The 14,990-nt window shown below is 35.3% G+C and overlaps 1 protein-coding gene across 4 annotated transcripts in view; it reads left to right on the forward strand.

Moving 5' to 3' along the window:
- Positions 1 to 14,990, forward strand: part of LOC127950737 (PEX5-related protein) — a 99,907-nt gene that overhangs the window by 79,961 nt on the left and 4,956 nt on the right. For 3 of the 4 annotated variants that reach the window (XM_052547965.1, XM_052547962.1, XM_052547966.1), the window contains 6 exons: positions 2,357 to 2,447; positions 3,608 to 3,691; positions 9,893 to 10,012; positions 11,614 to 11,757; positions 14,288 to 14,358; positions 14,593 to 14,811. In XM_052547965.1, the coding sequence (XP_052403925.1) occupies positions 2,357 to 2,447; positions 3,608 to 3,691; positions 9,893 to 10,012; positions 11,614 to 11,757; positions 14,288 to 14,358; positions 14,593 to 14,811 (729 nt within the window). The remainder of the gene's footprint in view (positions 1 to 2,356; positions 2,448 to 3,607; positions 3,692 to 9,892; positions 10,013 to 11,613; positions 11,758 to 14,287; positions 14,359 to 14,592; positions 14,812 to 14,990) is intronic. The other variant, XM_052547963.1, reaches the window with a different exon arrangement.

Consider the following 14,990-nt stretch of genomic DNA (forward strand, 5'->3'; position numbering starts at 1 on the left):
ATATATATATATATATATATATTAGTGGTGGGCATAGATTATTATTTTTTAAATCTAGATTAATCTCACTGTAAGGAATTAATTAATTAACTCTTGGATTAATCTAGATTAAAATGGCTCATTTGAATTCTACCAAAGGCATTCAGAATATGTGTGCTACCCAAATAAAATAATGTCTACAAGTAAGTCTTTTATAACAGGTTTCTCAAGCCAGTTGGTGCATTAGACCAGGGGCTCATCTCCTGTTTCCAAAATGCATCACAAACTGCTTGAGAAAGCTGTAAACTAATTCCAACTAATTCCAACCTTATGCCTGTTTCACACATACTCCGTCTGCAGTGCATATGTGTTTCGTATTTTCTTACACACCCATGTTAACGGATTCCAGCGTTCACGCGATTGCGTCAGTGCATTCGAGGAGCGGTGTATCTGCAGCAGTGCAGCGATCGTTTACGTACCGAGTAGCGGACTGCAAACGAAACAACTGTTTGAAAGCACAATGAGTCCGTGCTGCTTCAGCACCACATACATAACGCACATGGACTGCATATGCACTGCAGACGGAGTATGTGTGAAACAGGTGTGCGTTTTGTCGAGGTTTCCATTGGGAAGCTTCTTAAAAAAAAAAAAAATTCCCTGAAGCAAACACGGCGGCTTCAGCTGCATCCATATTAGCAAGTCATGTTTGATGTGGTAATTTATTTCACAGTAGGCATACACACAGGTTCGAAGACTCGTTCTCGCCCCCTACAGTGCAATTCAGCTAGGTATACATCCGCGCTAAAATATCAAAGTGAAAGTCATCATAGCTCGCCTAGTATAGACCCAGCTTTCAACCCAAATTTGAGAATAGATTAACGGCGATATTTTTTTAATCGCCCGATAAGAGTCTCCCGTTAATGCAGAACGTTAACTCCAATAACGGCCCACCACTAATATATATATATATATATATATATATACATATATATATATATACATATATATATATATATATATATATATATATATATATGTATATATATATATATATATATATATATATATATATACATATATATATATATATATATATATATATATATATATATATATACACACACACAGTATATAACTTACAGATCTCAGCTTTAGTTTTGCTTCAGTTTGTGTTCTGTTCTATACTATTCTATTCTATTTTATTCTATTTTATCGGTTTAAATAGTTTGTTTTGATATTGTATTATATTATGTTATATATAGGCCTATATTATATACCTAATAAATAATTTACCTTGTTTTTAATGGAGTTTCTTGCTCATCTAGTATGTATTTATTTAAAAAATACAGAAAAAAAATGTGATATTGTGAAATATTATTGCAATTTCTAATATTGGTTTCCTATTTCAATACCTATACTTTAAAATAGTATTTATTCCTGTGAAGCAAAGTTGAATTTTCAGGATCATTATTCCAGTCTTCATTGACACTTGATCATTCAGAAATCATTCTAATATGCTGTTTTATTATCAGTGTTGAAACTGATTTTTTGGAACCTGTGTTACTTTTTTCTTAGATTCTTTGATGAATAAAAAGTAAAAAAAGAACAGCATTTATTCAAAATTGAATTTTTTTTAGCAATATAAGTCTTCACTATCAATAATTTTATCCATTTAACACATCCTTGCTGAATAAAGTTTCTTTAACTTTCTTAATTCTTTTTTTTTTTAGTTTCTTAAAAAAAGAAAGACTAGATTTCTTGCCCAAACTTTTGAATAGTGTTGTGTAGGCTGTACAGGGTTTAAAGAATGAATGTTTTAGCTCAGTTGCCAGAAATGGCTGCTCAATGGAGAAAAGTTTTGCTCCGCAAGAAAAAAACGTTAGAGGGAACATTGGTCACAAGGTGTGCTTAACTCTTCAATGCATGTTGAATTTTTACTTTCTATTCCCCAAAACCATTCAATTAGATTTAATAAGCTATTTTAACCGTAACAATAACAAATTAACAATAACACATAGTTAGACTCAACACGTTTGGACAGTTGTGTCACTAACATTTTTCGAAGAACTGTCCTTAATTACATCATACCATTATTATAAATGGAAATGAACATTTTAAGTCTGTTCTACATATTTTTTCAGTTTCTTTTCAAATAATCCTGAGTGGCCTCTTTATTTCGTCTTTGAACCTCTGATTTTAGTGAGCTTTGGGGTAAATCTACTTATTGGTTATAAAGATGAAGAAATAAAATGCATTTTAATAGTATCACATTAGAGTTGAGTTGTTCAGTTAAGTTGAATAATTAAGTTGCCTCTGTTTATCATTATCATTATTGTGAGCAGTAAGATCATTATTTACAGCATCTCATCCTTTTCAGGTCTGCAGACTTTAAAACAGATTTCTCTAACAGGCATAGTGCCCTGGAGCTCAGCATTAGCACGGAGTCAGACCCTGGGCCGGCCCCTCAGGTACACACTAATGATACTTTAATCTCATGTAAAAGACTACAGCAGCATTCAGTATTGATCATCATCTCCCCTCACACTCAGAAAATTGTTCCTGTGTGCACTTAAATGGTACAAACCCCTCCTACTAAGGCCTTCTGGGGACAAAATTGCTCCATTAGAAAAAAAAATCTAATACTGGAGGTACTAAATCAAAATAGTAAGCTGAGTTACCTGAGGAAAGACAAATATATCTTTGTATGTAACAGTTACATAATGCTACTCTAAAGAGCCTTCCATGTTTCTAAGGTACAGTTAATGGAAAGAGATAAAATAGTTGTTTTTAAGTACATGATTTTAACCTTCATGTACCCTTTTCCTGAGTGTGCATAAAAATATGTTTTTGTTTCTTTTTCTGTATTGTTTTATTAGTGTTCTAGACATGTTCTATTTATTTTCTCAGATATTAGTAAGGATTAAAAAATAGCAATACTACATACAAAACCGTTATGTTGCCCACAACTTTAATGATGAACTGAGTACTGAAAAAATATACAGTGGCCATACCAAAAAATGTCTAAATCTCACTGCATTAGATAACAAAATCTAAATGAACGGACGGCACAAACATACTTTTTAAAGAAAAATAATTACAGAAAGATGTTTGTAGGTTCTACATGCTATAACAATAGAATAAGCTAACAATATAAAAAGCTACTTTGTTTGCGGTATTGCAGGAAATTGGTTGAGTAGTATATTTTAATATTATTTATTTTTTTAAATAACTTTGGCAAAATTTACCCAATCTTTAATAACTATCTTCTGTGTTTACTCTGCTAGAACATCTGTGTAAACTTGAGAGGATCTAGCATCGCACATCCACTAAATATCACATTGAATTCAGATCAATTTAAATCCCAGTATGGCAATAAAATTTTGTTAGTTCTTGACAAATTATTTATGAAAGATTTTAACATCTTTTATTTGCAGATTTCTCTTGGTTCGATAGTTTATTGCCTCTTTTGCGTAAGTGTTCAAATACATTTTGGGGCCACTGTATACTAAAAATTAATATTGGCCATAACCTTAAGGTTGCTTATTCAGCATGATCTGAGGACAAAGATGATGGTAGAGAGCGACTGATGGTTGATCTTGTCTGCATGTGTTTGACCATCTGTGTGCAGCGGCGGAGGCCCCAGCTGGATGATACTTTACTGGGGAGACAACACTCAGAGGAGGAGTTTGTTCGAGCCAAGGCTGCTGTGGAGGTGAGACTCCGTCCCTACAATACACACACATTTTAACAGAAGAAAATCACAGATACTTTTTCATTTGAAAAGTTTTGAAAAATCTTCTGGGCAACCACATAAATCTTCATACCTCAGAGCTTATTCACAATGTATCTGGCCACCTGGGAATTGCAGTTTCTTGCAGTCTGTAAGGTCAGTCTCACCCTGTAAGTTAAGACTGCATAATTGGTGTATTTTTAGCCTAGGAGTGCAGCATCAACACAAATGACATCTCAAAGAGGTTGCTTTGTGGTGATGTCAGCTCTTACCTCTCTAGTCTTCCATCCAGAGATGCTTATTGGGCAGTAATATTCATAAGACATCCATTTTAAAGTGATGTGCTCAGTAAAGAAACCAGTGTTTCTGTACTGCAGCTATAATAAACAATGACACTTAAGATCCAATCAATATCATGATTAAAACTATATGCTTCCCTTGTATTAAACTACCTTAACTTTTATAGCACACTCCATAAAATTTTATATTTAAATTAGATTTTTATTTCTATTCTATTCTATTCTGTTCTATTCTAGAATTTATTTCTACCATGATACATATTTAACTGAACATAATTCCTGTAGTTATATTTTCAGTGTTTACCTTTTTTTATTATAAGAATTCTCATAAAGAAAAATTGCATTTGGCAATTATTATTATTTATTTTTTTTGGAAACAAAATGCTTATTTATATTTGAACAACTAAGTGATGCCTTTATTAGATAGCATAATGAAGTTGAGTCTGTCGTCAAAGTATTTCTGTATAATTGTCTTCCACGACTACGAAAGCATTTATTGTGTTACAGCTGCTCGCTCTGAGGTGCAAGTAATTTATATCATATATGAAAATTATTATATTCAGTGGTTTCTCCTATAATATTAGTGATATTATATTGCCACAGTTTACCAGGAAGTGAAGATTTTGTTCTCTTTGACTCGTTTGTGGAAAATGTGCTTTATTCGCATATGTTTTACGCAATATTCCAGTTATGCAAATTTAAATCTTTGGCTGGAAACATAGCTAGTGAAGTACACGCATATGATGCCAGACCATGAGTGTGAGTGTGAGAGAAGGTTAAATAGTGTCCTTGATGAGTGACAGGTGCATATGATTAGTCCGAGTAGCAGAGTGATGGCAGTGATGGGTGAACAGGGCGAATCTGAGACCGTTAACCTGTATATTGCATTTTATTACACCAATATGAATACAAATGAAACCCGTATTTATAGTACATTATAAGGGTATTCTTAAGGCATAATTAAATGAATGCATTATGCATTCTAAAAAAAACATACAGTATAATATGCTATATCAACTCATGATTAATCATAACAGCAATTACCGTACTTTCCGGACTATAAGTCACACTTTTTCTTCATAGTTTGGCTGGTCCTGGTCCTTGCCTGCGACTTATAGTCAGGTGTGACTTATTCATCAAAATTAATTTGACATGGATAAAAGAAATCAACCAAGAGATAACATTACCGTCTACAGTGCCCCTGTAGCCTACACTGAGCAGCACGTACCCTCTCGCGGCTGTAGACGGTAATGTTTTCTCTTGGTTCTTGGTTCTAAATAAATGCGACTTATAGTCCAGTGCGACTTATATGTGTTTTTTTCCTCATCATGACTGATTTTTGGACTGATGCAACTTATACTCAGGTGCAATTTATATTCCGAAAAATACGGTATAATTCACCATAATACTTACGTATTTGCGGTTATAGGTTTAAAGGGGGGGTGAAATGCTCGTTTTCACTCAATATCATGTTAATCTTGAGTACCTATAGAGTAGTACTGCACCCTTCATAACTCCAAAAAGTATTTAGTTTTATTATATTTATAAGAGAAAGATAGTCTGTACCAATTTTTCCCGGAAAAACACGAGCGCCTGGAGGCGTGACGTGTGGGCGGAGCTAAAGAATCACGAGCGCCAGTTGCTTTGAGAGCGTTTGGAAGCTGTGACAGCTGTGAAGGCTGAAACTGAACGAGAGCAGCAGCAGCAAGGACTCGCTCCGATTGGGGCTCGAACCCGGGTCTCCGATGGGAGGCGGACGCACTAACAAGGAGGCAGAGATATTTTAAGCAGTTTTACTCACCGCCTGTGGTTCCAACACACAATCGTGACCCTTTTTCGTTAAGATTGCATCATCCTTAAGAAATAAACAATACGCAAATCCGTCGTCAAACTGGGCTTTGTTTGTAAAACAAGCATTTTAGAAATATAGGGAACAAACACAAACACTTGCACAACTCCGTTGATGCTCTGTAAAAATAAACTCCATCCACTGGTCCCTTAATGCTGTTTTTTCTTTGGTAATCTGTGCAGGGTTGTCTTGCCCTGGCAACCAAAAACACACTCCTTTTGTGACATTTCGCGACGCTCTCGCTCTGATCAGTGATTGTCTGTGCACAGCCTCTCTCTGCTCTGCTATACGGGAGTGCGCGCTCTTCCGGCAAACATGCCCTCAGGACCCATATAAGGAAATTCCGCTCCATCTAACGTCACACAGAGCCATACTCGAAAAAAACTTTCCGAAACTTGTGACAAACCGGAAGGAGTATTTTTGTAACAGAAATACTCCTTCAAACGTACAACTTAATTTTTGAAACTTTGTCCATGTTTAGCATGGGAATCCAACTCTTTAACAGTGTAAAAAACTCAGTATGCATGAAATAGCATTTCACCCCCCCCTTTAAGAGTATGATTATTAATAACACAGTGAACACCATATTAAATCTATTTCATTTACAGTATAATGGACTATATAAATTCTTGACATTGTTTAAGATCTACACAGTATCTTACTACAGCTGAGTGGTTAGATGTTGAGTGTTATTTAAGTGTTTCTGTGGAGCTATCGTTAATTAATATTCAAACTAAAAAAATGCAATGGTTTATATGGTTACAATTTTATTTTGATGATACCCTTAATCAATCGACTATAAGCAACTTTGCAAATAAATGCCAACTAACTCTCATTACAGTATTAGTATGCTCAAGAATGGTAGAATCTAGTATGGTAGAATAAGCTGACATACTTGCAAAGACACTTATGTCAGTTTATCTGTTGGTTGACCATCAAAATTTATTTTCAGTAGCAGACATAGTAATATTGTAATGACCTCTAGTTGATATGTAGTTGCTGAGTTACTTATCAACAGCTGCCTAAGGGTACCATCAAAATACTTAAACTGATATTACAATAAAAATTGTTCAAAGCAAATGTGTCATATTACAAGCTCATCTGATCTGATATTTGATCTTATGGCTGTTTGAGATAAAAAATATATATATTGTAATGGGAGGAGCCAACGACCGACAGTTGGCGTGGCGTCAGGCCTCGGGAGGCTTTTATTAACAGAAAATTACACAAAAGAGTGGGAATAAACGTGGCCAAAGGGGGAGAGTGTCCAAAATAAACAGGGGATCTGGTGTCCTCATCGTGCTGTGGGGTTCGTGTGGGTCAGCCAGTGATCATGGAGGAAGGGTCCAGGTAAGGGGCGGAGTCCGGCGGCAATCCCTCAACGCACCCTTCCTGGACCCACGAGGACACCAGTGTGCAATGGCGCGTTGAGCTTTTAAACCAGGGTGGTGATGAGGCTCCATTTACGTCAGGTGAGCCAGCCCTGGCTCATCCAGCTACCCTCCTCTCTCACACACCCACTCCTGTCGGGAGCCTGGTGAAGGGCAGCGATTTAGGACGGGGTGCCGATGATAACCAGGGAGGAGGCAGCTGACTTGCCACAATATATATTATTATTATTACTACTTATAAGTTGTCATTGACCGCATTAAGTAAAGTAGCATAAGAAAACAGCAAGATATGAGACTTAAAATACATTATAACTAATGTAAATGTGGATGCTACGTGTTCATTGTGTTATAAATCATCATACTTTTAAAAGCTATAAGTAAATATTATAATATATTTAAACTGTTCTTATGAATGTTCATGAGATGTTACAACATATTATAAGGTTTTTTATAATGCATTATGCATTCATTATAATAATGTCTTAAGAATACCCTTATAATGTATTATAATACTTCGTAGAAAGTGTTACCAGTTTATCAGGGACTCAAAAACTTCCTGATTAATTGCTTCAAAAGCTTATATCTGGTGCATATTATAACCTCAAGCAAAAATAAACACATTTAATAATAAAACAGTTGTTGAAACCATAAAGCTAGTGTGCAGGTTTTCTGTGCTAGTTAGTGATTATATCAGTACAGATGAATGACTCTGGAGAACCCTTGCGGTGTTTCATCTGCATGGCAACTCTTCGTCATGGTGACAGAACTGCTTGAGGGAACCACAGGCAATCTAGGAAAAGATTGATCATCCATATTCCATTGGGCTGATAACAGAGACATTTATTTATTTGATTTATACCAGTGTATCAATCATGCAAATAGAAAAGATGAGTGTGTATGCTACTGTTTGTTGTACATGATCGTGTGCAGATTTTCTGTGATTAATTGGCCTATCCAGTGGGTACCTTCATCACGGATACAGCAATCTCCCCTCTCTCCCCTTTAATGCAAACACTCTGTGAATTGGCTTTAGGTGGACAGTTGAAGCCTAAGCAATTGTTTTTGTGTTGTAAGATTAATTTGAGCTGCCAACAAAAATAAAAACAAAAAGATATTCCAGTCAGTGGTGCTTAAAGAACTGGGTTATTCAAGCAGTACTCTTAAGGGAGCCAAATAGGCAAATAAAGAATACTATGTGGAATACACTAGCAAACCATGCACAAATGCACAGATAGATGAATAAAAAGCCTTTTAGATCAGTTTCATGTATGTGAATGAAGTTCATTTTGTCATGATCAGTATCCCTTAAGTGTTCCTGTAGCTCAAAGACTGTGCAAGTGACTGATTACATGCACAAGATTGTTTGGTAATGCTTTATTTTTAGGAGTCCTTGTAATTATACATTTGAAGTGCCCCATTATGCCTTTTTGAATATTACCTTTCATGCAGTGTGTCTTGTAGCTGTATGTGAACATAAACTATCTGCAAAGCTGTGAAGCCAAAAGTGCATCATAAATAAAGTTATTGTCTATCAAAAAAAAAAAAAAAAAACCACAGTCGGCTCAAGAATCGCCTAAACGAGTATTTAGAAATTCAAATCTTATTCTGTTATGACATTACATCATGTTGAGAAGACGCTGTATACTACGCTGTAAGAATAATTTTGTTTTATCACATCTTTTAATTACCACAAACTTGTTAACAATTGACACTTACTACTGAAACGTCCTACTCCAGTCATGCTTGCGAAATCAGTCTCTTGTCGATCAACCAGTTCAACCATTTCATCATCAAGTCTCCAGGGCTGAAATTCCATCATGGCACTGAACGTTTCATTTCCGACACTCACTCATGCGTTAGACCGATCCAGAGCCAATGTTAGGTTAGGGTTAAGAGTAGGTTTAGGGTTACTTGCATGTTGTTATGCATAATTAATTGGTATTATTAAGTACATAAAGCATGTGTAATAAGGTCACCTTAAAATAAAGTGTTACCCAATATTCCGATATTAGTGATCTCTCTCTTTCTATGAATGTGTGTGTGTGTGTATAACAATTTTAAGACAAATCTACACAGTCTGAGAGAGTCATTAAGATAATACTTTCCTTTAGGGTTGCTGTACATGATGGACTATAATCAGAATCTGCCCAGAATACATATATCTGATCTGAAACATAAAACTATGTATAAAAATACTCATGCATAAATTGTGTGATGCTTCTGCTGACCTCTCAGATTGCTAAGAACTAGATACTGTATGAAAGCTGAGAGGTCTGTCTGTAATCCAATCATAAATGTGATTCTTGCAGGTTATATTCTGGTGAATCCATAAAGATGAATATGTTGACCTTTTGACCTTCCTGCTTCAAATCACTTTGCAGCATTTATAGCTGAAAAACAATATGTCCTCATAAAACTGGAGCATGATTGTGAGTCTGGCTTGTCCTGTGTGGAACAATTGAAATCGAAAACACATAGCAATTAAAATGCTATGAAGTTTATCCTTAGTATTCCCTGCTGGAATAAGTTATATCATTAAATAGATGCCAAATAACATCTCTCTGTAATGCTCCACAGGTTCACGTTTTATTTGTTATTCTAATATTGGCTGTGTCCTAAAGGGCTGTTAAACTGTCTCCCACAGTCAGACACTGAGTTCTGGGATAAAATGCAGGCAGAGTGGGAGGAGCTGGCACGGAGGAACTGGTTGGAGGACCCTGACAGTGAAGGCCTGGTTCCGTTCAACTTTTCACCCACTGAAAAGGTATTCTCAGCCAATCAGAATGCTCTGCATCAGTGGTTCTCCACCACGGGCTGCCCCCCCCCAATAGCAAATTCCAATAGGATCTCCGAATGACTTAAAGTCTTTAAAATAATGAATGATTATTAATGTTTTTTTTTTTTTTTTAAACTAATTTTAAACATCCTCTGTGGTGGTAAATCAAGTTTTTTTTTAATGTTAACATGTCTTTGTGCCATTTCTTAATATGCTTAAAGACAAACTATGTGCCAAAATTAATCATTCAACTCAATTGCCATGTATTTTTCCCTTAAAACTAAGGTGGCCCAAAAAGGGTGTCAAAAATGCAAAACCACCCATTTTTTTCTACATCACAAAGATTTAACCTTGTCAACGTGTCAGGCGGGGCTTTTGATATCTGGTCAAAGGTTTTTATAATAAATAGAGCTTTTTAGATGGATGCTGAGGCTTTTTAGGTTGGATAGAATCTGCAATCTCTGACCCAGTTCATTTGCTGGCTTCCATGGCTGCAATATACTGTGTCTTCCACCAACTGGCAGCCCAGGGTACCAAAATACTATTGAATAAATTGACAGTGGGCGGAATCTAACAGACCTAAACAGAAAAAGACATTCCGACATGGAATACACATTTCAAAGTAGAATAACTGGCTGTAGGATTGTTTTTTTTAGAGAAACAAGTAAGTGGACTTTGCATATTTCCTGAATAACTGCAAACATGTGCTATATTTATCAATTAGTATTGAAAAACATAAAATACATAAAACACCTTTAACCAACAGAAACCACTATATTCATTGTTAACTGATCAAAGCCCTGTTCCAAACCACCACATGAATGTATTTTAATAATCACTGCCTTCTGTATTGCATTTTCGATGATGGCAGAACTGATACAGTGGTAGATTATCACTTCAAAGGTTATAGACTCCAGATGCTGGATAATGCAGTCTTTCATCTAAAATTCTCTCTTATGCCGCGTCATTGTGTGCTTCCAAACAGATAGAGAATGTTCAGATACAGCCAAAAACTACTGTTCTGCCTGTGCTACAGCTCTTTTAGAGATACAGCCTCCAGTTGCTAGGGCATTTCTTTGTAGTCGTTATGGTGTTTCTGGTGGGTGTTGGACAGCGATTCTGCTATTTATTAATATATATATATATATATTATTCTGGCTTAACTGGAGCTGAATACCCAGTGTTAATTATTTTATTTTTTAATGTGATGTTTACTATTTTAAATAGTTATTTTTAAAGAGTCTATGGCAAAATGAATCGATCTGTTGTTGCATTCATTTGAGTCTTAGTTCATTGTATTTATTGTTGTCCTGGATGGTGTGAATGTTGGGCATATGGCTTTGCAGTGGATCATTTGAAGTGTGAGTTCCTGTGCCCTTTTCTTCTCCCCACGCCTCTGATTAGCCCGACTGTGCTTTTCACTGCAATATTAAAGACCTCGGCATGATCTAATTATAAACACACCACCATCTACTGCTTCAGATTTATGAAATGCTTACAATAAGACCTGCTCTCAAGTGTTTTACTGAAATAATCATATTTACTCTTGATTGTTTTCTTTAAGCTTGTTTTTGGCCTATTGCTTGCAGGGTTACTACTTCCATACCAGTAACCCTTACAAAGACTACACCAATGCCTATGAACAGGGGCTGCAGAAATGTAGAGATGGGGATCTGAACAGCGCTGTACTACTACTGGAGGCAGCCATCCAACAAGACCCTCAAGACTCAGAGGTAAAAGACATTTATTGAGCATTTGTGTGTGTGTGTGTGTGTGTGTGTATTACCTTCCTTACACAGTAACTGTTTTCCAAAACTTCACAAGTGGCCTACATTGCATTTTAGCGTGTGAAGTCTTGTAGGCTCTTCAGTAAAGTACTACTGTACGTCAAAATCAAAGGCAGCTTTGCATCTTTTGCTATTAAGGCAATCTCAGAATTCATTAAACAGAGAAAAGTGTGAAAAAAAAACAGAACGATGGTTCACTATTTATCTTTTGCAATTAAGGCAATCCTTGCAATCCACAAGTACCATAACAAAAGAATCGTGTAAAGCCCAGTAAATCATGAGAGAATTATTTGTGACATTAGAACAAATTTTAAAATATATAAATTCTGAAATATATTCATGCATGTGTGTGTATTTATATATATATATATATTATTTATATTATTTTGTATGCAAAATATATGGATATTATAATATATGTCTAAAACTAGAAGCTTCTCTGCATGTTTGTTTCTGTCCCTAGTGAGGAAAAATAATACAAAAATGTATTTGAATGTACTTTCATTTAAAGATTATACAGAGATCACACAATCCTTAATAACAGTGACATTAAAACACATTTTAGGCATAATATTATAAAATGTGCATTATGCAATAAATAAATACTTCAAATTAAGTTTAATTATAATTTGTATTAATTTACCCATTTAATCCCAAATTTTTCCCAGACATGAAAATATCCAAATGATGTGTCATTAGTAACCCTTTGAAATTTTGAAATAATCAATAATTATTTTTTTACAATTATTTTGGAAAAGTGTGTGAAAAAATGTATTTTATGTTTGGTCACAATTGTGACCGGTGGGATAATGTGTGTACTGAAATAACATTTCTGCAGTCATAAAAATGGTTAGATATCTTAACCCAGCTATTTTAAACAGTTTGATCACATTCTAGATTTACTATTATGCAGAAAAAAACTTATGCAACATTGATAGGAACACTGAGATTAAAAAAACAAAAAGCTAAATGTTTTTTTTTTGTAAAATATGACGTAATTTCTTTTTATATATTAACGCTTAGAGTATTACAACATCATTATTGTACATTTTTTGTAACATTTGAATATTTTGTCACTGAAACATTTCATTGTCATTTTCACTAGCAACTCCAATTAGATTTATATTGTATATCTAAGTTCACTGTTATCGCACTGGTCACTATTTTGACCATCAGCATGTTTACTCATTCTATGACCACACTCAACAAAACTAAATATATGTGAATGCATACATTTATACTAGACACACTAAAGTTCACGTGTACTAAACATCTTTGTCATATATTTATGTTAAGACACTTTACTAGCCTTCAGTTTTGGAGCTTTAATGCGGCCATCATGGTGCAAACAGGAAGTAAACTTATCTGGTCATGTGACAATTTGCACTAATCACGTGAAACTGCACATATTTAATTGAGACCCTTTATTTTTTCCATATTTGCAGGAAGTACACTAACACATCAGACAGTAAGGTTTTTAGAGCTTTCTAAATGAAAACCTTTTTTACAGTCACTACTATGACCGGTGGGATTAAGTGATATGTCAGTAAATAGGTTAGTGGATTTGTATACTTGGTATGAAATAAATATATTTTAAATAAATATAGCATACGTTTATTTTTACTAGGGGTGTGAATGTGAGTACATGAATGTCTACTGTATGTATGTGTATGCTTTTGTATAGGAGAGAACTGGATTAAGACAGTATGCACTTTTAGATATTAAAACGTGTAAATAGTTTGTCATTTTTATCCTATTGTTTATTATAGTTATTTGCTTGGTCAGTATCTTTGTGGATTTTGGTTCAAGGACCTTTGAAATAACTGAAATCATTCGGCGAAGTGATATTAAACCGTTATGTAGTCAAGACCTGCCTGGACCTCCTTTAGCCATGTGTTTCCCTGAATATTCGTCAGAACAGAATCATCTCTTGTTTTCAACACAGATTACTCAGAATGTTTTATCACCTCACAAACAAAAAAATTGATTAGTAACTGACTTAATATTTTCAGTGCCCAAAGCAAGCATATGTGATTGCCAGCGCAAATCCATTTCTTCTTCACATCCCCTGGTATATCTCATTATTGCCCAGTCAGCACCATCAAATATTTAATGAAATTTCCATGCTTTATGAGCCAAGGCGATGCCAGACAGATGGTGTAAACCTCTGGGATGGCTTATGAATATGATCTGTTTAACTTGAATCAAAGCCACATTAAAGTCCACTGCCATCACCCCAAGAGTGACATGCCATTAAATGCACTGGCCAAGCACATAAAGAGTGGGAACAACAATTTGTTTTAGAAAACCAGCAGCCCCACTAATTGAAAACTGACCTTCAAACCTATATATATATATATATATATATATATATATATATATATATATATATGTTCAAGTCTTTTTATTTCTGTTTTGCTCTAATAATTTTGTGACGTTTATTTCAACTAAGAGTGCATTTTTTCCCTCTACAAAGGCTTGGCAGGTTTTGGGTACAACACAAGCAGAGAATGAGAATGAGCAGGCAGCCATTGTTTGTCTTCAGAGGTGAGTAGACAATAATAGGGGTTTTGTTATTTATGCAGAGTTAAATGTCTTATATTTGCAAAATATGTTAAGAGAACTTTTGCACAGTTAGCGGTAACAAATCGAATCGCAGAATCAGTTATTGTTTTCATAACACATTTTTGCTTTTTTTTTTTTGGACAAACAGGTACTGTAGTCCCACCCCAAACTCAGCAACTCACTTTATTTTGCCATGTTCTGTCTTTGTTCAAATAGATGTTTGGAACTGCACCCAAACAATCTGAAGGCCCTGATGGCCCTGGCAGTGAGCCTGACCAACACAGGACAGCAGCCCGAAGCCTGTGAGGCTCTCCACCGCTGGATCAGATACAACCCCAGATATAGACATCTACTCCAGGACCGCAGCCCTCTAGATGGTTCCCCATTGCCTCGCCGCAGAGGGTCCTCAATATCCCCCATCTCCACTCTCGGATGGTATGATTCATATTCACTCATGTGAATTAATTAGTGCATATATAAAGCATATGCTTGTAGTTTGCTTTTCAGTTTTAATAAAGGTGGGAGTAGTGTGGCATAGTGGATAAAACTACTAACTGAAATATTAAAATTAGGAGAAGGTGTTATGACTAGGGCCGGGACTTTAACGCGTTAAT

This window comes from Carassius gibelio, chromosome B2, assembly GCF_023724105.1.
Source record: "Carassius gibelio isolate Cgi1373 ecotype wild population from Czech Republic chromosome B2, carGib1.2-hapl.c, whole genome shotgun sequence".
NCBI lineage: Eukaryota > Metazoa > Chordata > Actinopteri > Cypriniformes > Cyprinidae > Carassius > Carassius gibelio.